The 25575-nt window shown below is 42.3% G+C and overlaps 1 protein-coding gene across 2 annotated transcripts in view; it reads left to right on the forward strand.

Moving 5' to 3' along the window:
• The first annotated feature begins 3662 nt into the window (after positions 1-3662).
• Positions 3663-25575, forward strand: part of LOC108602339 (alpha-2 adrenergic receptor) — a 35767-nt gene continuing 13854 nt past the window's right edge. For both annotated transcript variants that reach the window (XM_017990428.1, XM_017990429.1), the window contains exon 1: positions 3663-4582. In XM_017990428.1, the coding sequence (XP_017845917.1) occupies positions 3749-4582 (834 nt within the window). In that variant the 5' untranslated portion in view covers positions 3663-3748. The remainder of the gene's footprint in view (positions 4583-25575) is intronic.

A 25575-nucleotide genomic window follows, 5' to 3' on the forward strand; every position in this document is an offset into this window, starting at 1 on the left:
TGAACCGCAGTGCGAGCAACGCGCTCTAGCGCTCCCAAAGTGGGTGGGCTGTGTACATAAATAATTGCTGCTGACATTTTGATAAATGAGTTTTCAGTCAAGTTAATGAAACTAAAACACGGCACATGAGCTGCTGCTGCTATTTTTGTTCTCCCACGTGTGTTGGCTGTAATGTACTTTTAAATTAAGATAATGCAACGAACTGTGTGTGCCATGCATTGCGTATGAGTAACGTAATTTGCGCTGACAACAAACACGTGTCTATGAACGCAGCAGTAGCAAATTTTCCGCGCTAGCTAAGCGCTTGTGATAAGCGCACATAAAATATTTGGTGCCATTAGTGCGTTGCATTTGCGCATTTTTCAGCGTTAGACGCGCACGCTCTCCCGCTGCTGAGCTCTGTGCCCCATTAGCAGCGACTCTTTGGGGCTACCTGTGTGTGCGTTTTGTAGCATGCCAAATTGCTCAGCTGCTGGCATTCCCAGCTTCCTGCGAAGTTTTAATGTTGACCAGCCCAGTCCAGCCCAGCGAGAAGAATAAACCGAAGCAGCTGCAGAGAAAATATTGAGTGCTTGAATTATTGCGCGACGCCCACAATTTATGTTTGGCCCACAAATCCGTTTTCATTATGCAGCACGTGCGGCGAATTAAAATTAGATTTAGCTACAGCGCAGCGACAACGACAACTTCAATGCAGGCATTTCCATTTAGTTGCAAGACCCAAGACCAAGGCGCAACCATTAGTGGCAAACAGTGTTGATGTTGATGCCCCAAGCAGCTAGCAGTGCAGCAGTGCCTGTTATTTAATGCATGCGCTATTTCAGAGATTTGCGCATTACGCGCAAAATGCATAGTGCATGCCGCATACGTGGCGTATGAGTAATTTGATTCTGTCTGCTAACTGTAACTGTTTGCCATAGCGCACAGCGTGGCACAGTCAATTGACACACACACACACACATGAGCATGCATATTTATAGAAATAGTTATAGAAATAGTTTGCGCTGGATTAGAGCTGAGCTTTTATTATAAACCAAATTATGATGCTGCCGTAAACATTAAATGCGGCGCTTAATTAATTTTAAATTATGCAAAATTTATATTAAATGCTGCACTAATATTAATTCGTAGCTACGTTTATTCATATTATAAATTCCAGGTACTGCAACAATTGTAGTTCTTATTAAAGAAATTAAAGCAAATTGAAATTTAACTCATTGAAATTATTTATATAAAATGCAGTATGAATATTAAATCACAGCTACTTTAATTCATATGCTAAATGCCCGACACTGTAGCAATTATAATGCTATTGAAATACTTTAAACAAATTGAAATTCAATTGTTGAAATTTAGGCTTAGCATAAAAAATGTTTAATATATTTGAATTGCTGCGGCATTAACATAATTTTAAATGTATGCTTGCATTTTTTTAAGCTCATAACTATTATTTGCTATTCTTTTTTTGCTTGTAGCTATACATACGCCTGGCAGTCTAACTAGCTTAGGTTGTTAATATAATCAGCGCGTTGACAAGCAATCTGCTGTCAAGCGTTGACGATGAGTGCCCGCCTCTGTGCTTATGCGACTGCCATTGCTGCTGTCTGTGCTTTCCGGCATTTGTCACTTTGACTATGTGCACGCGTATGTGTGTGCGAGTGTGTGTGTGGACGTCACGGCCAATAACTTGCAACGGAGGCAACAACATGAGCAGTCCCAAGCTTGTTGTTGGCTGCTTATTTGTCAGTCGACGAGCCTTGTGTATTTATTATGTTGATGTTGCTGCATATAATTTGAAATTATGCGCGACAGCATCAAGGCGTCTGCTTAACATAATCAAATAACTCGCATAACTCATACGCAGCGTATAGCAGAAGTAAAAATAAAGCATTGGCGCTGAGCTGTGTGTGTGATGTGTGTGCGCTCGCCAACTTTTCATTATCATAATAATTTCTAGCTGATTTCATTGCCAGCAGCCGCAGCAGAGCAACAGATAAAGCGAGAGCAGGAACAACCTGTTTGGCTGCACAATTGATACGCTCAAGTTGGCTTTTCAATTATGTGGCCAGCATACGTGACTATCGCGCGTAATGTGCGTGAGTATGAGCAATATTGTAAGCTGCGGGCTCACACACACCTTCTGATGGTGGTGATGGTGATGGCTTCATTTTCGAAGGAACACTGTTGTTGGCACAGCTGAGAGCTGAGCTGGCCGCAAAGCGTGAGGAGTCTTTAAAGGCTGTTTGCCAACTGAAAACATGCAGCATCCCCAGTTATATGGGTTGAAACATAAAAATGTAAACAAAAGGCCGCAGCACACACATGGGCATACATACTCATACATGTGTGTGTGCGTGTGTGTGTGTGGCAAACAAACTTTTGGACAAGCCAAAAGGTGCAGCAGCGAAATGAAAAACGTGAAAAGTGCTGCAACAAATGGGTTCAGATTTCGTTGTAGGTTTAGGTTTAGGGCAGTGGGGCAAAAAAAAATAAACAAGCTAAATAAATTTACGCGACAAGTGAGCGAGAGCATTTCCCTAAGCGAATGAGTGAATTTCCCGCATGCCGAATGTGCCAGTCGGGCAGTCACTCGGCTGGCAAGCCGAAGCAAAAACTGAGGCTGCATTTTCGCGTTGGTAATTCGCGCGCTCGCTCGCACACACACGACTGCAACAGTTTGACAGTCACTGGTAGTCACTGCTCAGGCGCAGTGTGGTACTCACGCTCTCGTTTGGGAAATTTATTGGATCTAATTGGATGCTTTGCTCACACTTGTTGGCAAAGCCGTCAGCTGTGCTTAGTGTTGTTCAGCCGGCAGTTCAGTTTCCATTTCAGTTTCAGTTAAGATGTGCAATTCCAGCGGTGCGAACGTGTCGCGGGCACGCCAGCTGGCCAAGTAGCCAAACAAATTGTTAGCCAGACAAGACGTTAAAAGAAGCGCGCACAGCTCTCGTGTAAATTATTCGTTACGCTTGTGTGTGCAGCAACAAAATTAAACTGCATGTAAATAAATAAACAAACAAGTCCACAAAGCACATCACAAAGCACTTAAAGCAGCGCAGCGTGTGTGTGTGTTGCCAATGTTAGATCAAACGATCAAACGAACGATCTTTAGTGGCCAGTTTAGCTGCGTGTTGCGCTTGTTGTTGTTGTTGTGGCAGGCAGCAACAGTAGCTGAAGCAATGTAAGAGGGGCAGCTGGCTGGCGTTGACCGTTGATCGTTGCGGATGCTGGAGGGTGGTGCAGAAAATGCGAGCCACTTGTAAATAGCGTAAAAAGCAAGCAAAGCAGTTCGGTTTTTTCTATTTGTAAACGTTACTCTACGTCTATTCATATATATATATGTGTGTGTATTTGTGTACGTGTATACAGCAGCATAAATAATTAATCAGCTAAAAGACGCACATCGCACACAAGTTTCGGTGCAAAACGGGTAATAAAAAAGCAAACGCATATTATTGCAAAATTGCAAAACTATGCTAAGCATTAGATAAATAACTAGATTTAATTGAGTGTTGTACGCAATTAACTTAACACCAACCAAGCAACCAACAAGAAGCGCAAACGGCAAATAAATTCAAATTCAAATTGAGCATAAAAATGAAATTAAGTTTGCTAATTTAATTATAAATATGCGTGCTAAGCAAACGTTGCGCCAACATGGGACCAATTAGTTGTTAGCGCTACAGCGAGTCATACAACTGAATACTATATACAATATAGCCAACTAAAAACGAGCGCCAGCAACATGGACTACGCCAAAGTGGATGCCAGCATCAATACGGGCAACATAAGCACCGATGAATTCTTAGCGGTATTCACCAGCAGCACCGCTGCCAGCGCCAGCGCCACCGCCCTGCCGCTCAACAATTCGACACTCAATCCGCCACTGCTAACCGTCGATGGCCAGCTGCCCAACAGCATGCTGGAGCTGCCGCTGCCAGGCAACGAGACCTTCTATCTGCTCAACGGCACGCTCTACAACAGCGGACTGCAGCTGGCGGGCAGCTACTATAATCAAACGGCCAGCAGCAATCTCAGCTCGCTGCTGGCCAACAATGCCAGCAATGCCAGCGAGGTGCACTGGGACGGACGCTATCCGAGCGGCTATACGCTGACGCACATTATCATTGCCTCAATTATTGTCACCATACTGATGATCATCATTGTGGTGGGCAATATGCTGGTGATCATTGCCATAGCCACTGAAAAGTCGCTTAAGAACATACAGAACTGGTTCATAGCCTCGCTGGCGGTGGCGGATTTCTTTCTGGGGCTCATCATCATGCCCTTCTCGCTGGCCAACGAGCTCATGGGCTACTGGATCTTTGGCAGCTGGTGGTGCGACATACACTCCGCCATGGATGTGCTGCTGTGCACAGCTTCGATTATGAATCTCTGTCTCATTTCGCTGGATCGCTATTGGAGCATCACCAAGGCCGTTGATTATTTAAAATCGCGCACGCCCGCACGTGCGGCGGTCATGATTACCGCCGTATGGATCATGTCGGCCTTGATATGCATACCGCCGCTGCTTGGCTGGAAGGTGAAGATGCCCGAGGGGCCGCTGCCCAAGTGTGAGGTAAGTTCGACATGCCACAGCCACAGCCACAGCACATGCCACAATTGCTGTCAATTGCTCAACAATTGCCTCAACGTCAGTCTATTTACGTATTTGCAAACAATAAAGCGAGCGCTCAAGTCCAATTGTAGGCATGAAAAGCAGAAAAAGCCTCTACTACATACGTTATGCAAATAATTTTTTTATTCTCCTTTTTGTCGACGTCGTCTTGGCTGCCCCTGCCGCCAGCTCAATTGTCGGCACATTTTTGCGTTTTTATATTGTTTGGCGCGCGTAGCGTGGCAAAGTCACGCAGCTCCCACATAGACTACACACAATTTTATGCATACGAGTTTCGTTTGTGGCCACATTTTATATATGTACATATGCGACTGTATCTAATTTGCTAGCACAGCCCAGCCAGCCAGCTAGAGTGCTTGTCCCTACAAACTAGGCAATAACACATCAAGATATGAGATTTATCATGCGGGTTTGCTGCTTCTGTCGCTAGCAGACGTTGACTAAATGCGTGCATACATTTAAATTTACACACACACACACATACATTGTGGGGGACACGCATTATGAAACCCATGTTGCTGTTATATATTCACTGGAGAGTTTTTTTTTTGCTAAGGGCAAAAGGCAAACCAAGCTGTGCGACTTGAAAAATGCCTTAAATTTTGTCAGAAATTAAGTGACTGCAGTTGCTCAGTTTCAGTTTCAGTTGCCCAGGCGCTTGCTTGGCTTTAAATTTATGACAGTTTAATTTGTTTATCGCCGCATGTACTTTGATTAATTTTTTTATGCGCAGATAGCACACGCAGTATAAATTACATATATTAAAGTGGACAGCGTATATAATTTATATATTGTAATGCGTTTGCCAATTCAGATATTCAAATTAGAGAGAGAGACAGCAGTAAGCAGAAATACACTTGAGCTTAAGCGCTGGCCGCTCTGCCTCTGGCAAATGGTGACACATTAATCAAGTCCAAGTAGCGCTGGCTAACGTGCAGCTACAGCTGAGGTGCTGAATCAGGCTCAGTCTAAGCTTTAAATTCGTAGCTTGCAAGCTGAAACCGACTGTGAAATTTATGCACTTAGTTTCAACTTAAACTTGCTTGCAGCTATTTCCATTTAAAGCAAATACCTAATTGAATTAAAGCTTAATGCAACATTATGAAACTTCTAGCTAAATTGTGAGCCTTAACCAGAAATTGAGCCAAACGCAATTAGCAACTTATGAGCAAGAAAAGTCTACAGTGTGCCAATCAAAACAGACCGCAAAATCAATCAGCTAAGCAACACACAGCTCTGGCTTTGGCTCTCTGCTTGTGGCCTCGCTAACAGATGCGGCCCATCATTAAAAATGCCGCCCCGAACAGCAAACAATAGTGATGACATTTTCAAAGGGAAACGCCCGCTGGCGCAAGAGTCGCTCGCTCGCTCGTTCGCTTGTGTTTTTGGCTGCCTGCGAATTTAAGCCACCAATTTGCACACACACATATACAAAGTGTAAACACACACACATACAGTTGACTCGGCCTAGCGAACATTTTAATTATGACACCATGTTGACATGTTTAAAATTGTTGTACGCCGTCAACGTCGTCGTCGTCGTCGCTGTTGTTGTTGTTGCCCCCGCTGTGTGCAGCAGCATTAAACCACAATACAAGCCACAGTGTGGCAACAGCCACGCCCCGTCGCTGATTTGACACTTGGCTGTCGCATTTAATTAATAAAATAATATTTTTAGCATAGATATAATGCCGCTGATTTAGATGTTGGCAAGCGCATGAAACTAATTTAAACGCTGAAAGGCATTCAATGCCACTGGAAAGGCAGCAAGGCTTTTGTTTTGGAACGTCGCGTAGCGATTCCTCGCACGTGTGTGTAAATATTGTGACAGGCGCTTTTAATTGGCAGCCAGACGGACAGGCAGGCAGGCAGTCAGTCAGTCTGGCTGAAAGTTTTCACTTTCAACTCGTTGTTGTTGCTGTTGTTGTCGCTGTTGTTGTCAGGCGCTGATTAATGCAAAGTTGTTGCTGTAATGCCACATTTGCCTAATGAGGTGTTGGTAACTGTGCACGCGTGTGCGTGTCTTTGATTGCCTCGCCTGTCTGTAGCAGCCGCCGCCGCCGCCACCCCCTGCTGTTGTCAGCATGTAAATCAAGCTACATTTGTCGCCACTGCTCAGTGGAGAGAGCTCTTCAATTTCCATTTCACACTGCGTTAGCTGATTTCAATTGCCACTGTGTGTGGCACATATAATCTTTGCCTAGGCGCACAAGTTAATCTTTGTTTGATTAGATTCTTTTGTGACAAAAGCCACACACACACAGCGGTCAGGCCAGACACAAAGGCTTTTATTATAATCATAATATAATAAACCGTAAAGGGGCAAACACTTTATTGAAATATTAAACGAATATTATTGAAAATGCTATGCAGCAACGAAAGCTCAGTGTGGCAAGCTAACAAAGCGGGCAACACTTGAAGGCGCATGTGTAAAATTTCAACTTAAAGCTGCTCAAGCCAAGGGCTGCAAAGTTAAGAAATTTATTTTTGAGCGCTCAACAATACTTTTATTAATTGCAATTTAAAATGCAAATATCAACACATTTATCTGAAGTGAAATCACTGGGCAATTCTAATTTTAAAAATTGCTGGCGAAAATTTAATGGCCAAAGCTGTTTACAAATTTGACGTTGATGTAGCAACTCAAGACGCAAATTGCTACAACAAAAAGTGTTGGCCACAGTGCCTATGTGTGTGGGTGTGTCACGCCCACGCAATAATGACTCAAGTCATTGCCTAAGTAGCTCATTAGCGTCAGTTTGCACGGCAGCGTCGTCGCCGCACTTTTAAGCGCAGCAGCAAAAGAAATAGCAGCATAAGGACATTACAGTTTGTATGTGTGCGTCCCTTGACGAGCCAGCCCTGGCTTGGCTTGGCCAGCGGCAGCTGCCAGAGCTTTAACTTGACAACATTCACGCTCGTTGGCCCCCAAGGCTTCAAGGCTCTTGGCCTAGCCTAAGAAGTATCAAATGTGAACGGGCACACTTTTGATATTTTCTCATTATTTTTCAGTACGTGTGAGTGGCATTTGCCTGTGCCTGAGTGTGTTTCTGTATGTGTGTGTGTGTGTGTGTGTGCGGGTTTTGTAATTTTTGTTAGCTCTTTGTTACACTTTATACACTTGACTGGCTTTGCTTTAAGTCTGTACTTTGTCGCTTTCACTTTCAATTTCTTGCTCTCACACTCAGCCATTATCTGTGTGTTGGGCGCTGCTTCAAATTGCTTGTATGTGTGTGTGTGTGTGCCTTTTTGCATTTCCAAGAATTCTTATAGCTATAAATAGCGTTAAAGGAAGGCTGCATATAGTGCTTAAGATCATAATCAATTGGCAGTTTGCTTGCATTTTGTTAAAGCTTTGCGCGCATTGAGCTGCGTTATTACATCCTTCAGTTATATGCGACAGGAAATTATTATAGAAAATAATGTTGAGAATCAACAGAAATCAAATATTACGCATACGCAGCGTTGTAGCAAACGCTTGCTGCTTAAATCGTTTGCTAATTTCCGTGCACACACACACACACACATCTGATATTGCTAGCCCAAAAATAAGAAAAAAAAAAAACATTTTTAACACACACACACAGTCGCCTTTGGGGCACATGCTTTGGCATTTGGTGGCGCGTTTAATGCGTGGCATAGGCAAATATTGACATTTCAGCTTATGGCGCACGCACCAGTTTCAGCTTTTGCCAGCTGCGTCCCCCCCCAAACAGTCGAGCAGGCCGCCGCCGCCTGCTTAAATTAAATTACTGAGCAATTCTTTCCGGCTGCCTTTGGTCCTTTATTGCCACAAAATGCTGCAGCATTGTTTTGCCACTGAGTGCTGCACGTAGCCATACGTACGCAGCAACGAGCTCAGTACCATTTGCGGTCTCGACTGCCTTTTAGTCAACAATAACGCAAAACCCGCAGTCCCCCCCTCCCCACAGCCAGCCGCACACACTTTTACTTTTGTTAGGGCATTTGCCACTATAATTTGGCAGAGACTCAGACCCTTTGTGCTTTTATCTCGCGTACTTCTTTTTGTTTTTGGTAAAACTTTTCTGTGTGCTGCGCCGTCGATTTGATTAAAATAAAGCAAAGTTCCTAAGCTTGGATTAGTGTCAGCATTTGCTGAAGCCGCCACAGCCAGAGAGAGAGAGAGGGAGACCAATGGCAGTGCCAGTGCCGCTGCCTGTGGCCATTTGGCTTAGAGCGTTTGCCTTTTTAATATACCAGAACAGCTTTCAAACACCACAACAAGCAAGAGTGCTGCTCCCTTGTGCTGTGTGTTGTGTTGAGGTGTAGTTAAAGGCACGCATTTTATTGCTCATAGAATTTGCATTGCATGCCCGTTGGCTGTCTGAAAAGTTTTTTATTGCATTCCTTTTAACTGCTGCAGCCAAAAGGCATAAGCATGCCATGCCCCACCACACACACAACTCCCACATGGCCTTGAGCGCTGTTAGCTCAGTTAAGACGCCAGCCAGCCAGTCGACCAGGTTTGCGTAGCGTAACTCATTTCTGTTGCTCTTGTGCTAGCGACGCTTATCGCTTAGAGTACTACGTGTAAAACTTTTCCATTGCCACCGATACAAGCAAAACACAACAGCAAGCACTTGTTAGTGTGTGTGTGTGTATGCCTGTGTGTGTGTATGGAATGCAACGTTATGTGCGCTGATGTCATCTTGCTTCAAGTATAATTCCTTTGCAAAAAGTTTAACATCATTTTCGTTTTTGTTTGGCATGGCTTTGTTGCTTACACTGCACAAAAAGTGCGCAGCTTTGAATTATAAATATGCTGTAGCAACTATTATTGTTAAGTTAAGAGATTTTAGTGTAAAGCACTTACAGCAATTCAATTGTCTGGCATAAGTTACAACTAAATGTTTAAAATGTAAGTTAATTTTAAGTTGCTCAAAGGTTGATTTGTTATTTTGTAGTTCATCATTGCTAGCTTCAACTTTAGCCCAAGTTTAAACTGCCTAGCTAAGCTTTTAATTTGATATATTAATTTTTTGTTGTGCAGCGCGTGCTAAAAGTGCCTGAAAATTTCGCACGCGTATTAACTTTCACTTGCCTGGCAACATAAACAAGCTTACAGCAGCAGCAGCAGCAGCAGCAAGGGCCTGGCCAATGAAAATTGAAACAGATTTGAAATTTATGAGCTCGAGCTCTTACAGTTTGAGAGCAGCCAAGCAAAGAGACAGCGCAGAGCGCGGGTGTTGTGCAAAGTAAATTAAAGTTGGCAAACAAATGCGACCAAAAAGAGTAAAAAAGAGCGCAAAATATATATCTGAATTATAGCAGCAATGCGCTCTGGCAAGTCTGGCGTAGCTAAACTTATTATGTCGCGTCTTTGGATGGAGATTGTGGGACTCGAAACCCTTTTAAACTGTTTGCCTCAAAATTGAATTAAAATCAGTGGGAAAGTTTTCGTTTGTTGATTTATTTGGAAATGCGCTTGCTCAATTTCAAGCCGATTTCCAAATTACTTGAGTTCACTTTGGCTAGCGAAAGTTTATTTATTGCAAATGCTTGCTGCTGTTGCTGGTAGCAAAGAAAAGTTGAAAAGTCGCGCAAAGTCAACTGGCGACGGGCGGCTAATTGGCAAAACAAGCGGAAAATTGCAAAAAATTGCACGCTATGGACAAGCTCAAGTCGCGAAAATTGCGCATACGCCTCGTAGCACAATTTGCAGCTGACAGTCAAATAAAAAATACATGCTCATTTTAATCAGTGACTGGCGTGCTGGCGCCATGCTGAGCCAACCCAATTAAAGTCACTTGGTTGAGGCATTTAGCGCGACGCTTATAGCAGCGCTTGGCAGTCATCGATAGCCAATAGCTCATAATTCTTGAGTGAAATTCACCAAAAAATTTTCGACATTTATGACAACATTTGCATACATGAACACCATAAATTAACCCCATACGCATGGCTATGCACCTACCATAAAGGACAAGCGTCGCCAGCGAGCTCTTTTTTTTATTATTGTTGTTGTTGTTGCTGCTGTTGCCGTCATAACAATGTCAAAACTTAAATATTGACAATACCATCGACAACGACAACACTTCCAGCCCAGCAGCAGCAGCAGCAGCAGCGAGGCCGTGTGGGTGCCACGACTTTTTATAGCCGCGCATAATTTTCCGATATTTTCACTTGTGTCAAAGTCAGAGATTTGAGTAGAGAGCGGCGAACCCTTTCGGTCTTTCGCACGGCACAGCACGCGCTTTAGCTTTTTGTTGTTTCGCTTTTATGTGCAAATTGCGCGCAGTAAATAAAAATAAATGAGTATGAAAATTTTTACTCATATCAGCAGAAATGTGTGTATATTTTTGTCGACACACACACACACGAGCGTTCAACAACTCATTGGCACATGTTAAGGCTTTACTGCTCAGCCCACACGCACACACTAACACACACACACACACACACTCTAGTACACCCGCACCGTAATAATCGTAATGAATGGCTTATCACGCCAGCTGGCGCTGTCAACGATTTGCCGTCGCCGTCGTCTTTGGCTGGCGCCTTTGTTGGTTCGATACAAGACACGGCATATGGAGCGGGCGCTGAGGCGCGTCTTGTGTGTCAAAGGGAAATGGTTAATAAACGAAAGAGTTACGCAGTCGGCCGCATTGCACAATCAACTGAAATTTAGCCATTTAATTTAATGCGTTATTTGCCGTAAACTGCGTTATATAACGCATATATTGATTTACTCAACACCCAACCCTAACCCTTTACACTTACAACTTGGAGTTAGCAAAGGGAAACGAGCGTTAGATAATTGCCAGGCGAATCGCACACATGAGACCGACCCCCAGTCGCCATATGGAGATTTATAGCCCATGCTGCTGTTGCTCTTGCTGCTGCTGCTGTGAAATCAAATAACAATTTGGACTTTCATTGCAGGCAACTTTAAGCGCAGGCGTCAACTGTCTGGGCCAACAGCAAATGGCCAAGGGAGTGTCGCCGCAACATAAACACTTCAAAAAGCGACGACACCCAAAAAGAATTATGCGTCTTGCTTGAGCGCAGCACTTCAAGCTCAGCACAAAGTCCAAGCGTTTAAACTAAAATTTTCAGTAATTTTGCTGAGAAATTCACAGAGTTTTTTCACTTGCTCGCAGTCAATTACTTTGCATTCAAAGATTTAATTTCAAAACGTTTCATTGCAAACGATTTAAAGAATTTATAAATAGACAGCACACATATTTTTAGTTTATGCTGCGTAAATATTTATTTACCTTTGCCATAAAATAAAATTTTACAATCGTTTAATATTTAATTTTGGCAACATGCTTTATTTTTAAATATTTTTTTTATAAATAAACAAGCTGCTTCAAAAGATTAAACAGCAAAATGTTTACACAAACGCAACAAACAGCATTAAAATTCATTTAGTTAAGTCTGCCCTATTTATTTTTGCTATACAACAAAATAAAAGCAGCAAGCTTTATGTTTGTTTAATATTTTGTCTTTTTTTAAGCACATTTGCATTTGTTTGTCAGCAGCTGCAATGCTTTGATATCTTTCATAAATAATTAAGCGCAGCACTAGTAAATTTTATAACATTTAAAGCGTTGCCTATGAAAATATTAAAGTTGCTGTGCTTTTTTGGGAAACGCAACTAAATTCATTTCAAATAAAAAAACCAAATGAACAGACGCAATGAAGACTGACTTAAGCTGCGATATCCTTTGTTGTTACGGTTGCCGTTGGAATTTGGTTGCGTTGGGTTTTCTTTTGTTTTGTTTTGTATTTTTTGCAAACACACTTAAGCATGAGCATGAAAAACATTTACATAAAATCGTCTTAACGCATTTGCTGCCGCTGCCGCTGCCGCTGCTGCTGCTGCTGCTGCTGCTGCCTCGTCATCATCAACTGAGTCCTCAGCTGTGTGCTTGTTGTTGTCTTTTTCGGCATGGCCATGACCGTGAGAGGCAGCAGCGAGCCGCCCTATGGGGTGGCAAACCATAAAGCAAAAGAGGCACACAGCGCGCGCCTTTAGGCTAAATAAATTACACAAAGTGTCGCTGGGCCCGTTCTGTGGGCCATTTCATGGCAATTTAATATGCTCGAAATGAAAGCAATAAGCAGCAGTTTGCCCATAAACAAATGCTGTGGGCGTGGTCAGTGCCAGAGTGTGACTTTGCTTGTTAGTTGTTGTTGTTGTTTGATTGAATGTCAACTAATTGCAATTGCCGCTGGTCTTCATTTGCATTTCATATTCATTGGCCACACACACAGACAGATAAACACAAACACACTTAGCTTTGTTAACTTTTTATGTGCGAGTTAATTGAATTTGTTGCTTTTCGTCTGTAGTTTTTAATTTGTGCGCGGGCAAAAACTTTTAAATCAACTTTATTGCATATTGCTACAGGCGATTGCCCTCGCCACTGGGACACGCAATATTGCCAGTTAAATACACTAGAGAAATCAACAGGAACAACAACAACAATAAAGATAGAGAGCGCATAAAAGTTTACAAATTAAACGTATGAGAACTGGGGAATGAAGTCAACGCTTCGACACTCGCTTTTGCATCATCAACTGAATGAGCTTACAAATTTAATTTAGCACATGAGTTTGGTTGGTGTAGTGAGCCTTGCTCAGATTTATGCAGCTCTCAGGCCTGTTGTCAGCTCGGCCGAGTTTTTGGTAATTATATAAAAGTTGTTGTGTATTTTTAATGCTGTTCGGGGCCAAGCCTCAAGGGTCAATTTTAATTACGCTTATTCGTAGTGGAAACAAAAAAAAAAAAAAAACGAAATGGACGCAATGAAAATGTATAAAAAGCAAAGCGTGTAAACTTTTTGACAGGCGTCAACGAAGTGAAAATGACTAGGGCCATAATTGAAAGCCATGTTGAGGCTGTAGCTGTAGTTAAAGCCAATGTCGAACATATACATACAAGTATATATATTCAAATGAAGCTCTTTGTGTTGTTTGGCATAATTAAAAATACATTTAGATTTAATGGCAGCTTGTGTTATAAATATTAATTTCTTTCTTTATATTTTGCTTGGCCTTTATTGTTTGGCTTCAAGTTATTTTCGACATTCCATTGACATATTTGGCCGCTGGGCAAGCCTTTCAAGCACACCTTCTTGCTATGCTAAGCAGCCGCTTGCATATTTGTCAGCATTTTCCAAAGCGGCAGGCAGGCAGGCGGCTTTGGCAGCCAACACGGCGCATACTTAACAATTCATTTGCGAAAATTCCTTTTTATTTTGCATGCCAGCGCATGCCGTACCCTTAGCTCACTTCAACACGCCCATTTACACGCGCTGCCAGCGCAAATAATCATCAATCATCATAATTGAAGTACTTCAGGCACACACACATTGCGTATACGTACTGTTGTCCCCAGCTGACTCGGCTTGTCTTTTACAAATGAAGCGCACTCTTTAATGCGACGCGTTAAAAGCGCTGCTCACTTGCCAGTTGCCGTTTAAATGCGCTCATTTCGCTTTTATGGCATATTCTTTGTCTCTGCGAGTTATTGTTATAGCTTTTGTTGCTAAATCTTTGGCCACGACGGAAGTGTCAAATTCATAGTTTGAACTGCAGCGCCAAATGCTTTTTATATAAAATATATATGACTATTTTAGCTGCAGCTCCAGTCGCTCATGACATTGTTGGCATTTTTACTGTGTTGGCTTTATGAAATTAGAGCCAGAGCCTTAAATTCTTTGGTGCTGGCCAAAAATAAACGCTGCGACAAAAAACCAAAAGGCAGACAGGCAAAAGAGAGAAATGTTAAAATATGATTTGATATTATGGCCGAGCACGCCCCAAAGACAAATGCTGAGCAAAACGGGTCAGTTTTGTGGCAGCTGCCATGTAACTTTGGCATTTGTTATCGTTGTTATATGAATTCGAGCATGCAATGAGCAAACGGATGCTCGCATTGTAAGCAACAGCAATAACAAAAATAATAAACATAACTGACGCAGTGAGAAGACAGAGAGAGTGAGCGAGAGGCGAGCAAAATTAAGTGTTGAACGTCATTGGAATTTTGATTGCGAATAGCACAATAGCTCTGCATATATGGGCCATATAATTATACTTATGCCCTTGTGCGGTTCGTATCTGGAACATATCATAATCCAACTGATGGCAACAAACAAATAAAAAAGCTGTGCGCATATCCTCTGCGCTATATATATACCTTATTGTTGACTAATTTCAAGTTGGGCGCAGCAGCAGCAGCCGCAGCAGCAGCCACGTGCTTTTTGTTTGTTTAAGCATAAAAGCCTAAGCGCATAATACAGAGCAGCACGAGCATAAAAGAAAAGCACACAAAAACAACGGCAAGAAAACTAACTACAGTTTGGCATGGAAATGAAACACACAGCTTGGTAGCTTAAGTGGTCTGCTCGTCCTCGACCCAGAGACAAAACTTGCTTGAGTTGAGTGTTGGGGGCGCGCAGGAAATACGCTATGAAAATAAAGTCAGTCAGGCACATTACATAGACAACAACAGACGCACACACACACACATAGACATACAGCTTAGCGCTCTCTATGTTGTGATTGTGAGCGGCGTATGCTGCACGTCAAGCTCAGTTGCTGATCATAAACTTGGCCAGCACACACAAGCCAAATAAATAACACAACGCAAGGAAAAGCCAACAGCAGCGCCAGTTAGCACTTTTCACAAGACGCAACATATCATTTGTAGCCATGCCATGCGTTAGTGTGTGTGTGTGTGTGTGTGTCTGCACTTTATGAGTGTGTATGTCCTTGGGCTTGCAACTGCACTTGGACTTGGCCACACTTTTAAATACAAAATGTTTGTAACATACAATAAATTGTAAGCTTATATAATAAATATTGTAAGCTTTTATTTTGTTAGTTTAAATGCTTAATTATAACTTTTAGTTAACTTTAGTGTAGAGTATTTGCTTAGCGCGTTGACTGCGCTAATATTTTTGTTGTCTAGCTATTATTGTCATTGTTTGCTTACGTTGTTGTTGTTGCTGCTGCTGCTGTTGCTGTTGCTGCTGTTGTTCTTGTTGCTGTCAGGCTGCGCTGTTGTGTTTGCGGTTACACTTTGCGTGCTGTGTATTGGTCGCCCTGCCACCCCCCGCGCTGCTGCTGAACATAGAACAACGCCGTCCATTTCACCCACAAGCGCTTGCGACATATGTGTGCGTGTTTGTTTGTGTGTATTTGTGTTTGTGTTCATGTCCATCTACTCATACCGTTGTATAGTTTTCTTTATTTCTGTGCCTTGTGCATGCGTCGTGCTGCGGTTGCCGCTGTCGCCGTGTCTGTGGCTCTATTGTGCTAATAGGCAACGCTATCGTATTTTAACAGCTTTTATTTACACACACACACACACACACATGCACACACATGAGAGCAATAGCACATATGTGCTCACTTGTTTATCACAGTTTTTGTCTGCTGCTGTCAGAGAGTGTTGCCTTTTAATCGCTCTGCCTTTGTTGCCTGGCATATTATTTGACTTTGCTCAGCGCGCGTGGAGTTAGTTGCTGGCTTTAAGTGCTGCATGTCATCAGCTTGATTGGCAGTCTACCTGCCGCTGCATTAATACACTTTTTTATGTATCACATCAATAATAAAAAACGCCAAGCTGCCAGCATTTTTTGTGTTACGCTTAAATGTTTAACTTAAAGCTGCTGGCACTTTAAGTGGCAAGCATAAATTGTACGCCTGCCTGCCGCGCTTACACTCAATAAAAATATTAATGGACAGTCTTGAGTGGTAGTTGGGGTTGGGGGGGCTGTTGGGAGTTTTGAGTCTGCGAGTGCTAAATGGCATAGAGGGCGCACAAGTTTCCTGCTGCTGCTGCTGCTGCTGATATGGTAAATGTAAAAGGCACGCAACAGCGGATGTTGCAAGTAACTGAGCTTCCCGAGTGCCAGGCGCGCCACCGAACAGCAATAAGCAGTGAAAGTGAAAGTGAAAGCGGCAGCCCAGTCTGCTGCTTCCTATTGACTGACAAATGTGGCCAGCAGACTCAGCATACTACGTGGTGTCCAGGAAATGGCAAGGAAATTAAAACAAATATTAAATGCCAGCAAACTAGGCAGCAACGCAATAAAAGCAGCAGCAGCAACAACTCAAGCAGCAGCAGTAAAGTGGCAGCGAAGACTTGCAAAGCCAAATGAAAATAAATATGGCACAGCAAAGTTTGCCCGCTGACTTACTGCTGCTAGCCTGTGGGGCATTTAAGTGTGGCGTCAACAACTTGCCACACACATACACACACACACAGAGCGCTGATAAAAGCCAGACGCGCTTTTACTTTCGATTGAGTTAAGCGCAATGCTTTAAAAAAAATAAAATTAAATTAAAATTGTATTTACTGCAAGCAACACGGCCAAAGCGTCAGCTTATCACTGTAAGTCGCTCAAGCACGCAATGCGCAATGTTGCTGCTTCTTCTTATTTTTGTTGCTGCTGCTGCTGCTGCCAAGGGCCATAATATACCGCAGAGTGATAAGAAATCGATTTGTCACCAGGACGTGAGACTCAATTGGCGCTTAAGCAAACAAAAGCTAAAGCGCAAGCAGCCATAAGGGCATAAATCAAGACATACACACACACACACACACACAACCAAAAGGTGCATGTGTATGTGTGTTTTATTACATTCAAGTCTCGCGAGTTGTTTTGATTTAAATCCGCCTTGCCATGTGCGCTGCTGTGATTTGAAATTGCTTTCAAGCTGCCAGAAATTGAAACAAATTTTTTGGCTGTTGCAAAGCCTGCCAAGCTGACGAGAAAATCAACTCATGCCTAATGATTATGTGCATACAAGGTAAGAGCCTAGGCTTTTGTCTTGATTTATGCTAGATTTACAAGTAAATCTTGCAGTTAAATATAATTTTCAGCTGTTTATACAGCGCAGAGGAGAGCAGCGCAAAAAAAAAAATGTGTAAGGTATAAGCGAAAATATTTGTAGCTACGATTTTATTGGAATTTTCTTTCTTGCGCTACACTTGACTGTAAATAGCAATCCCTGCAGGTATACAACACACACACACACACACACACACAACAGCAACAGAAGTAAATCGAAGGCATCCAGCGAGAGTTGCTTGCAAGTAAATATTATACGCAGGCAGGGCAACAACTTACAATTTAAATTTCAAGCATTTGCTTTTAAATAAAATTATAAATTTATGCTGAAAGTCTTAGTTATTAGTTTGTCTGTAAGCATTTAAACATGCAGCGCATACATTTAGCTGCTTGACTTTACCATAGTTTATAGCCAGTCCTTGGCTCATGTCTGTTTCTTTATTTTTTTGCTACCGCATCTTGGTCTCAATGGTAATGTTTTCGACTTAGCTGCACGTGAAATATTTTCAGCAGCCACAAAGTAAACACAAGCGCACACATTAGCTTTACACACACACACATACACACACAGATACACACTCGTATATATGTGCTTGATTTAAACGCTTCATTTCACTTTATTTCGACTACGATTTCAATTTAAATTCCATGAATTTTCTTAACGCTTTAATGTCTTTTTGCCTGGCTACCAACGCTGCATAGCGAAAATGCTCATAAAAATGAATGAGCTCTGTTGATTTTAATTTTTAATTTGGGATTTGCGGCTTTGAGATATAAAACACACACACACACAGATACAGAGGGAGCGAAAGCCAAAGAAAAATGTGTTTGCTGTTTGTTTACTTTTGCTTGAATTTAAAATGCACTTGTTCAATGCTACGACTAGCAGCATTGATTGCCTTTAAAGCAACTGAGAGTAGAGAGACAACCCTTTTTTATTTTTTTTTTGTTTTATATATTGGGTAGCGCTGTCTTCAAGTGGCCTCAAGTAAAGACCGAAAGAATACTCAACTGGCAAGGACCCCGAATGTTTTAATTAACTTTTGTTTGCACAGTGCGCCCCTTAAACAAAAAAACTTTTTCATTTGCTTTTTAATGCCGCTTAAATGTAACGCGCAGCCAAAAACTTTCAACTTTCAACACACACACACATAACAAATTTTCAAGTCGCCTGGCAAAGTCACAGTGAAGTTCGTACAATGCGCATTGAAATTGATTGCTGTTTACTTTCAATTTACTCTTGCTTCAGCGCAAAATCTAAATCTGCAGCGCAATCCTTATGTACCCAACTGTAAATATTTGCCGCTGACTTATTACAGTTTTGCTCGCGTTTTTATTTCAACTCATTTTTGTGCGCTCGCTTGGCTCGCTTGGCTTAAAGTTATGTCAGTGCACAAATAAATTAACTGCATAGCTGTCAAATAACATGGACGTCACATTGTTTGGCACAAAACTAAACTATGCAGCTAAAAAAAAAACTCTTTGGCAAAAGTTGAGCTACATTTTTGTTGGTGAGCTGCAAGTTTTTGTGTTGCGGCATTTGTTTCATTAGGTTAATGCTGCCATAAAGGCGGAATTTTGGACGTGCGCGCGCTTTGCCAACTTGCGTCATATTTAGCCCCAGCTTAAAAGGTCAGCCAAGAGTGAGTGGGGTGGGGCTGGGGCTGGGGCTGGGGGTGTGGCAATCAAATACAGTGCAACAAGCTGGCAGTACCCACATCAAGCTGGCGTATTAGTGGTTGCTGCTGCTGCTGTAGTCTGTTGGCATTGAGGCCATTATCGCTATGATGACGCGACAAGACAACGACAGCGACAGGCGAAGCTCGTAGCGCACATAACTACACTAAGAGCGACTGCTGCTGCTGCTGCAGGCAAAGGCAGACCCAGACCATAAATGGCTTTTGGGTAAGGCGGCTGCGTTTTGCGTGCAAACAAAGTGACAGCAACATGCCACTGCCATTGCCACAAACGCAGCAGCAGCAGCAGCAACAACATGCTCAACATAGATAAAGCAGCGGCTGTTTCTGCTGCTGCTGCTGTTTTTGCTTTTGTGATATTGCTGCCATAACCGCACATAATGCTCATAAACAACGACATAAAAGTAACACAAACAAGCAGCCAAAACAAATATGTGATAAAAAGAGCAGCAGCAGCAGCAGCAACTGCTAAATACATGTTCGGGTCCATTTTGGGCCATTTTGCAGTTTAATAGCCACCAAAGCCACTCAAACCTCGAAAAACTTTCAACACTCTCTGACATGCATCGACATAAAACTGAAACACTAAAAAACTTTTACTTATGTGATTTGATTTATTTAACTATCAACACTAAATCATTTCACAGTTTTATGTGCTGTCGCTCATAAGCGTAGCTTATAGTTATATGTACTACGTGGCGTATGTGTAATCAGCCAGTTAGCACTTGCAGCTCATTGCCATTGACTGTTGACAGCAGCAGTGGGGACTTGCTTTGGCCTAATTGTCAACGCTTCCGCTAATTAAACGCAGAGAGAGCAGCAGCTTATTGCATTTGCGCTCTAGTTTAGACTTTTGCCTGTGTGTTTGCTAAACGTTTAACGTCATTAAGGCAGCAGCAACAGAAAGTGCACAAATACATAGACAATTGCCGACTGTCAGCATCCGCAGTTGCTGTTGCTGTTGCTGCTGCTGCTGCTGTGCTGAGTGGACAGCAAAAATATAAACGCTGGCAGCATTATTTTGTGCATTGCTTTTCTTATTTCTTCTTAGTTTCGTTCGCTTGGCGACATTTAGGTTGCCAACAATGCAGCAGACACACGCAGGCTGTCTGCTTTATTTGCCTTAAACTGAGTGCTGCCGCCCGCTTTTAGTTATTGTTGCAAGAAGCAAAAAGTAGGCTACGTTGTTGTCATCGTCAGGCTCTCGCACTGGTTCATCGTCAAAGTCCTCGAGCTAGCTCCTGTTCAAATTAAACTGAAAGTCTTGTCGACCAACCAAGCCAACCACCCAGCCACCCACTCAGTTATGAGCCAAAGTGGCAGCACTATGACTGAAGCACTCAACGGAACTGCCGCTGCCGCATAAGCCGTCGCATGTTGTAATTAAAGTTTTAAGGATTGTGCAAAGTTTCGAGCACAAGTTTGGCCAAAAAACAAGCAGCCGAGAGATAACTCAAGGCGAACACGCAAAAAACATTAAACAAAAGCACATAAAACAAAACAAAGCAAAACAAAGCAGAGCCGAACCGAGCGCAGCGTTAGAGCTTTGGTCAGCTCTAATAATCGATAGCTCTTTAATTTTTGCAGCTCAAGCAGTGTGACAGTGATGGGTTAAGCTGGGCGCTTAGTTGACATGGCCCAATGGAAAAATGAAAGCAACTCACACTTGAGTGTGTGTGTGTGTGTGTGTGGGCTCGTTGGGCCATAAAAGTTTTATGTTGATTTATTAAATTAATTGCTGCGCAAACAGCAAAGCTTAGTCGTTTATTTGCTTATTTAATTTGCTAAAGTTTGTGCTGTACTTTACTTTTTTTTATGCGCGCAGCAACTTTGCAACTTAACAAATTCGCATTTGTTATTTTATTATTGCTTATTTGTTATTTGTTATTAGCCTGCAGCCAAACAGTTATAAATGTGCGCCATTAACGTGGCCTGTGTTCAGCTGACTTGGCTATTTTGAGTAGCAGCATGAAAAATATCTACTTTTGATTGCTTACACGTAAATTCTAAGCTATTGTGTGGTGTCTGCTGCAATCGGAAATTGAGCACAACTTTCCTATTATATAGCTAGCAGCAAGAAAAAAAAATATGATTTATACGAGCTGTGCACGCACTCAAAGCAACCAAGAGATAGAGAGGGACGACCAATGGCAACTAAATGAATTGCCACACTACGTGTTGCTGTTCCACACAATTTCCGGTGGGACGAGTCAAGCACATCCTGCTTGCTTTTCTTGTTGTTGCGAAGCAGCAAGAGAAGATGACATTCAATCGTTTCAAATACTTTTGCAATTGATTTAGCGTTGTGTCAAGTTAGCGCACGAGACTGAGAGTGAGAGTGAGCGTGAGCGGCACTGCCCACTATATATATTCCCCATTGATTTGTATGCCCCACTCGATTTGTTGCTTAGTGCCATTTTAATGGCGTTACAATTTGCTTTAGTTATTGTTGTCGAAGCGTAAAAGGTGTTGCTGCCCCAAAGAAAAATGATGCCGCAAAGCCCTTTGGTGCAAAATGCTCATTTATTTTGCCTGCCATGCACTGAAAGAGAGCGAAAGAGTGAGCGAGAGTGAGAGCTACGCACTGGGTGTGTGCAACTTGAGAATATGCTGCACGTTAAATGCCTTTGCTACTGAATTTATGGCTGGGCGTCGGCGCGGTTGACAGTCGAGCCCATAAAAAGCTCATGGCCCAAAATGCGGGCCGGGCCGAGTTGTTGCCTTTTTGTATGCTGAGGGTCTGGGTCGTTTACAGTTACTTAATTCTTTTGCATGAACTTGCCCACACACATAAAAACAATAATAATTGTTCACCTTAACGCAAAACTTTTGCTACAGTTAAAAATTATGTCAGACATAGGGGTGTGCCCAGCGAGCCAAGTTCATAAAATCCTTTAAACTTTTGATAACTGCTCGGCCATTACATGCAGCCGTAGTCACAGCTTATTGATTTTGTTGCTGTTGTTGTTGTTATCGTAACGCGCGTTGATTGTATTATGAGTGACGTGCACCGCAAAAAAGCTTTTAAGTCATTAATTTCATTTTGAAGTGCCATACTCAAAGGATTTTAAAGTGCACGAAATTGTTTGTTGTTCCACACCCAGAAATTAAACAACAACAATGACGTGCCCCACATTTCTGTGTGTAGCAAGCAACAAATACGCTGCCATTTAACGACATGAACTTTTGCTCAAGCTGCGTGAAATGTCGGAGCGCAAATAAATTCAGCTAATAACCAAGATTTATGCTTAAAGTCAACACATGCCGCAAAAGAAAGGCAAAGACAACATTTAAAACTGGCAACCAAGATAACTTATCAAGCAAGCACACATTAGTATTTGTGCCTGTCTGTGTGTGTGTGTAAATTTTATGTGGCAAATCTGAGCACACAATCTGCATTCAAATGAATCAAATAAATTAGTTTGCCAATTGTGTTAGCTCAAACATTATGAACATTAAAATCGTGCTACAAAACGTTGCTGCTTCCAAATTGGCTCAAGTCTGTTGCGGTTGTGGAGCAAAAACTTTTGCCTTATTTGATTAAATTATGTGCAGTGAACTTCTTACTTTGCTTTTGCCCTGTCGCACTAATTGTTAAAGCCAAGCCGAACACACACACACACACATACATATGTAATTAAGAGCAACAAAATATTTTGCCACAGCAGCTGGCAAATTAGTAGGGCCAAAGCTCGAGAGCTAAAAGGTATAGAAAACGCTTCAGCTGAATGACTTTTGCCATAAACAACTAACATTGATTGTTTTCTGTGTGTGTGTGCTGCGTGTGTGTGTGTGTGGGCTTAGATATTCACACTCACCGCAAGTAACCAGACAAGAGGTATACATTGGTCAGCAGTGAAGCGTTTGTTGGCTGCAAATGAAGTGGCCAGAAGAGCGAGCTGACAGCAAGATTTATAATGTGTGCTTGCATTTGTTACACAGCGCAAAAAAAATTAGCTAGCAGCTGAAAAGTATGCTACATAAATTTAAATTTATCTACAGGCAACTCCAACTAATTTCTATGCTGTTAATCAATTGTGCAGCAGTTTTTTGCTATAATTTCTTGCAGTGTAGCCGTGCTAGCTAAGCCTCAAGCGACTGCCACTGCGCATATTATAAATGCCTGGGTGGCGCCGTTTGGCTGTAAGTGTGCAAAAAGTAAGTTATGTTAAAGTTTGGGGCAAAATAGAATAGCATAGAATAAAAAAAGTATAGGGTTAAAGCAACAAAGCGCACACACACACACACACACACAGAGCGAGAGTAAATGAGGGTGTAACATGGGTTAGCAAATTGTATTGTTTTTGTGTAAATTAGTTCATTTTGTTGGCATGTGTGTCAGCGTGCTTGGGTGCGTCTATGCGTGTGTGTGAGAGTGTGAGTGTGTGCGTGTCTGAAGTTGGACAAAGTGTTTGGGGTGCTTTTAATTTGCATGTTTTATGTACACTTTATGAGATTTGAGTTGGTCTTGTGGTTTAGCATAAAATATTAAACTGGCCACATGTGCGTGCATGTCTGCAAAACAATATACACAAACATACATATATATATGTGTCTGTGTGTGTGCACAATCATAATTTATCGCTGTTGCTGCTGAGCGGCATTTTCCAATTTGAGTTTTGTGCCTGACATGGCCACAAATCTGGCTCAATGTGCTTTGCCCACCACTGCTTATGTATTTAATTTATTTATTTATGTTGCACAACAAAATCGCTTTAAGCTCGAAATTAAACCCCAACTATAACTATAACTGTAAACCCGTCGCCTGTCGCATAAGCCGTCAACACGCAACACAGCAACCAGACTTAAGCCACAGCCACTGCCAGCCACAGCCACCCACCCAGCTTAATGACAGCGCGTCATTTGCTCATTTGCTGTTGGACTGTTGGTCGAGTACTATTTATGAGCGCGTTTTATGGCACATTTAGCACAAGCAACTAGCCAGGGATTTAAAGCTTAAGTCAGCCAGCCACACAGTCGACTGTGTGTGTGTGTGTGTGTGTGGCTGAAATCCATTTAATACCTAGGCTAGTGCTGCATTGCTTATACGCAGTGTATGGCAACTTAGTGTGTGGGCAAAAGTAATTTAATTTTGAATGCCGCTTCGATTCGAAATTATAAATTCATGTATTTATGCGTCGTTTAGCAATTGAAAAAGTAAACGAGCAGAAAAAGATAATACAGATTTTCGCATATATATGCGTTGTGGTCATATAACTACAGTTCGAGATACGTGACAGTGGGATATGTAAACTCTTTACAACGACATAAACAGCGCAGCGGCAATACGTGCATGGCATGTTACAATGTAATTGAGGCCAACGACATCGACATGTGCAGACAAATGGACGGACTAACGAATTGTGGCATGAAATTGATGAGAAAGCAAGCGCAAGAGCCAGAGCAAGAGCAAGCAAACGAATCTGTAGCTCGTATGTGTTGATGTCACATCATATCTGCTAGCGTTGCAAACAAATAACTTTGTTTGCGTATGCGAGCTTTGGCTTTTTGCGATCTGACAAGCAATCAACTGGAAAATGCAGCAACAACAACAACAACAACAGCAGCAACAACGACAACGACAATTCCGCACGCTGAGTGAAGAGGCAACTGCGTTGACATGCTGCAGCTGAAGTGCGATCCATTGCAATTGGAATGCAGCTACAAAAATAGTGCAAAGGAAATAACGCATAGCGAACGCTCGTCGCTGCTGCTGCTGCTTGTCACATAAGCTGCCGTTTGGCTTTCAACAATTGTTGGCGGAAATTGCTGTCAGCGCATTGCAAGAAAGCCAGCGCTGCCAGCTTTTCAAATTGAGGTAGCAGCAGCAGCCATAAATCTGTAAATGAAATAAGTGTACACTCTTGTAAATTTGACATTTGGTCACTCAAATGCGAAATGATAGCGCACAAGTAGCCCAGCCAGTCAGCCAGCCAGCCAAGCAGTTGTCTTCAGCTCTGCGCTGCTGTTGCTGAAGCACTTGGCAGCCAAGCACGTTTCACATGTAAGTATGCATGTCTCTCTGTATGTGTGTGCGTGTCTTGTTTGACTGTCACAAACACAAGCGTCGATGTAATAACAACAAGCTTGGCAAACAAGTTGTGGCAAGCGTGCGACACTCAGTCCCAAAATCCAAATGAGATATTACCAATTTGTATTGAATGCCTTAAACGAGATAATGACAACAACAAAACAAAGTAACTTGGCTGCTCGTTGCTGCAATTAGTGTTGGCTACAAGTAAACACACATTGTGGTCGTTATGCATAAGCTACATAATGTAATGCCAATCAGCTATTAAGCATACGCACTGTGTGTGCAGCTTTAAACAAATGCAAACGATATATTTGCCACGCTCAAAGCAATTTGAATTATTCGAATACAAACACATGGCTCTAACATTTTTTT

The sequence above is a fragment of the Drosophila busckii genome, chromosome 3R, assembly GCF_011750605.1.
Source record: "Drosophila busckii strain San Diego stock center, stock number 13000-0081.31 chromosome 3R, ASM1175060v1, whole genome shotgun sequence".
In the NCBI taxonomy this organism is placed as follows: domain Eukaryota; kingdom Metazoa; phylum Arthropoda; class Insecta; order Diptera; family Drosophilidae; genus Drosophila; species Drosophila busckii.